At 27.4% G+C, this 3845-nt stretch overlaps 1 protein-coding gene across 1 annotated transcript; it reads right to left on the reverse strand.

The window, feature by feature from the left end:
- Positions 1-1796: 1796 nt before the first annotated feature.
- On the reverse strand, positions 1797-2852 carry LOC136091235 (glutathione gamma-glutamylcysteinyltransferase-like). The gene has a single exon (XM_065818442.1). The coding sequence runs from the start codon at positions 2644-2646 to the stop codon at positions 1918-1920; it is 729 nt and encodes a 242-aa protein (XP_065674514.1). The 5' UTR covers positions 2647-2852; the 3' UTR covers positions 1797-1917.
- Between the last annotated feature and the right edge of the window lie 993 nt (positions 2853-3845).

Here is a 3845-nt window from a genome sequence, read left to right on the forward strand (position 1 = left end):
ATCTTAACAAAAATGCGAGTTTTTTAAAACCTTAAAAAAACCCTTAAAATATCAAAAGTTTAATACAACTGGAAAGAATTTTTTTAATATAGAGAATAAAAAAATGAATGCAAAAAAAAAAGAAAACTTAAAAAGTTTAAATATGAAAAATCACTAAAAATTTGTGCAAACTCCTATTTCCGCAAAACGATGCATGGTGCATCGGTTTGAAAGGAGGCGTGAACTTCCTATTAAATGCTCTTTCGCGGTGCTCTGTGATAAGACAAACTGTTGGCAAACTAGGACCTTTTGTCAGAAAATTATTTTTTATATTGGTTAGCTGGCGAATTATGAACAACAATGATACTGTATGGTTTTTTTTTCACTGTGGTGGTGAGTTTGATGGTAAACATTAAGATTTATAATCAGTTACTGTTGTAGATTCTCACATTTTAACAATTTTATCAATCCAAAATAGAACTGCTAGAACTAGAATATATATATACATGCTTCAGCGAGTCCTGCCTTGCAATTACAGTGTGGATACTAAATTTTTCAACTTTCCATGGATTAAAATGGGTATCAAAAAGAAGTAAAAATTGAAACACCAAAAAATTTTACCAAGTATATTATTTTAATAACAATTTGAAAACTTCTTATGCTAATAACTTCTCTATTCTTACCCAACCCTCTAACTCTAACTCTTGATAGGCCTTTATATCCTCAGCTGTATAAAAAGTTGGTGAAGAAGTTAGTGAAAGAAATTTTGTTTTTCAAATACATGCACAAATTTCATGATTATAGTCTAAGAGCTTGTGGCCGCCAGATCTACGTTAATTCATAAATGCTGAAAATTATATACTCTTAACACAAGCAGAAACTTTGATCAACTTTGTACTTTAGATCATGGTGGCTTTGACTATTAAAAAGTCATAAAAAAAGCACTGGTTTCTATTAGCTTTTGATAACAGTTAGAATCTAAGATAAAAATTGTAATCAATATGAAGTTAAAAAATGGTTTTAATTGGTTTTTTGTTTTTTATTTTTATCTTGAACAAAATAAACATTAAAACTATTTTTTAACTTTATTTTTATTAAAATTTTTATCTTAGATTCTAACTGTTATTAAATGCTAATAGAAACCGGTACATTTTAACGCAATCAAACTGTAAGGGAGATGGGGGGCGCATTGATCGCCGGGGGAGTATGATCTTTTAGCTTATGCTCGTTTTTTTCTGCTCATTTTGTATGACTTTACAACCATTTTATTTTAAACTCATATGTGTTAAGTGTCTTATAAATTAAAGTATTATTATTAAGTCGGTTACAATAATTACCGAAGTTATTAACATTAATATTTCAACTGTACCTATTGGGGCACACAGGTCCTTGACTATGCGGGGCTCACTGATCGGAGGATCAAAGTACCCCATATAGCTTATATTATAAGACTTATATTTTTTGTTTAAATTTTATACATATAAACAAATGGCTTGTACTTATGACAAATAAAATTTTTTTAAATAATTTTTAAAGTTTTATTTTTAAAATGTGTTAGAAACTAATATTAATCATATTAATTTTACTTAAGTTTACAATTACTTTTACATAAGTTTACAAATAGTTTTGCATAAGTTTACGAGTAGTTTACATAAGTTTACAATGAGTTTACATAACATTAGTATGTAAAATACTTTTTTTTTTTTTTAATATTTTATTTATACTTTTTTTTTTAATTTTCAGTTAAACCATTTATACATTTAAATGTAATTACTTTCCACAATAAAACTATATTTGAAAATAAAAATTTATCGATATTCAATCCAATTATTATATTCAAATAATCTAGTAGCTTTATGCCATACGATGCTACAAACACATAACTAATATAATTTGTATAAATTAACTTAAAGTTTATTAAAATTATTGTTTTTTTATTTAAACTTTAACACTCAAAAAACCATATGGTAAATTAGTATAATAATCAACAGTTGCCATTGCTTTAAACAGTAGTGATGTTTTCACCCATGCTGATGGTGACATTGGCCAAACATCCATTATTAAAAACATGTCTTCATTTTTGTGGTATGCAGCAATCGGACTAAAGTGACCATACTTAATGTTATAACCAAGTAGACTCATATTAAAATTTGCAATTACTCCAGATAATGGACTTCTAAGATTTTCTATAATTAATTCTCGTGCATTTTTCACGGTTTTTACTAACGATATATCACTTTCCTTTTCTTTTCGCATGACATTTAATTTTGTTGCATCGTAATTTTTTTTCTTATCTTTCTTTTGATTAATAGTATAGTATGAATGAACACAAAGTCCAAGCAATTTAGTGAGAGATGACATATTGGCTATAGTCATTCCTGTTTTATTAATGTTGATGTGCTGAAAAAATTCGTTTTGTTTTCCAAAAACAATATCATTTTCATTTATTAACTCTTTTGTCAAGTTAATGTAACTAATAGCATGAATTGCATTTATTAAAAATGCAAGCGAGGCTGGTCCGCAATAAGTTGGATGTATTTGCTTCAGCTCATGTAATGTATAATTTTTGTTAACAATCGTTGCTTCACACAACATTTTCTGCCCATAAGGTGTATGAAGACCTATTAATCCTTTTGGAATGCTGTACTGAATTATAGAAGATACCATTTCCTTTTTTTACAACATCTTTAAATACTACTTCTACTTTTATTAGATTAGCACCTAAAAAATTCAATATAGGTCTAACTAATACCATCTATAAACACAGATATGTAAATAGATTTATATATATACTTCTGTTTATAACTGGTTAATATATATGTATAATATTTATTTGACAAAACAAAATAAAAATAGAACTGCAAAATGCTTCCAACTATTAGTTTCATGTGTATAGCAATCATCTAGAAAATAACATCATGTTTTTTTGCTGTTAAAAAATATATACTTATGATACAAAAATGACGTACAAAAACAGTTATTGTTTGCAGGCGTGGTTTAATTTTGTCATGATTGGTGCGTAGTTGTCAAGCAAAAACATACTTTTGTGACGACACTATTGGAAGGGTGGTTGAGTTTTGCTGTTTTGAGGTGATGTTAATGCCAACATTAACGTCACAAAAAATATTTACTTTTCCTCCACAAGAAACCTCTAATAAATTTTCACAAAGTTATGAAAGAATTTTTAATCGTACATAAAAAGAAACAATATCCAAATTTTGACACGAAAACAAGTATTTTTTTACAACCACAAACCCATTGTTTAAAAAATTAAACCACGTTTGAGAACATTTAAAGCTTTACAATTGTTGTTGTACGTCACATTTGTATCACGAAAATATACTTTTAAAGAAAAAAAACACTATATAATTATCTTTTATTTTATCTCTTAAATCAAACATTGACAACTCCGTTATCATTCATTGAGCACTCTTGGTAAAGGTATGCATACAGAAATATATCTTCAATTATATTTATAAATACTAGCAGAAAGCAACCCGTAATACGGGTTATGGTCGGTCTGTTACATAATTAATTAATAGTGATTGTTTTCCACAATTTAAAGTTGCGATACCTTAACTACCCTTTATGAAAAACGCCTTCAAAATGAAAGTATGAATCCTTCTGTAAAATTAACATGAAAAGTATGAGGAGATATAATAATTTACCAATTATTATTTAACATTACTTGAGTAATTTACAACTAACAGTTCATACCAGTGAGAGGCAGAACCATTTTCCTCGACATTCCTAAGTTCAGCACAATACGTTTTTAGTTACTGACACAAATAATAACACTTCATCATGCTTTAAATTGACGAAAATATCAACCAAATTCTTGTAATATTTTTATAACTTAAAAATTA

The sequence above is a fragment of the Hydra vulgaris genome, chromosome 14 (genome assembly GCF_038396675.1).
Source record: "Hydra vulgaris chromosome 14, alternate assembly HydraT2T_AEP".
Lineage (NCBI taxonomy): Eukaryota > Metazoa > Cnidaria > Hydrozoa > Anthoathecata > Hydridae > Hydra > Hydra vulgaris.

Coding starts and splice junctions, on each gene's coding strand:
- LOC136091235 (XM_065818442.1), bottom strand. CDS start 2,646: ATGGTATCTTCTATAATTCAGTACAGCATTCCAAAAGGATTAATAGGT.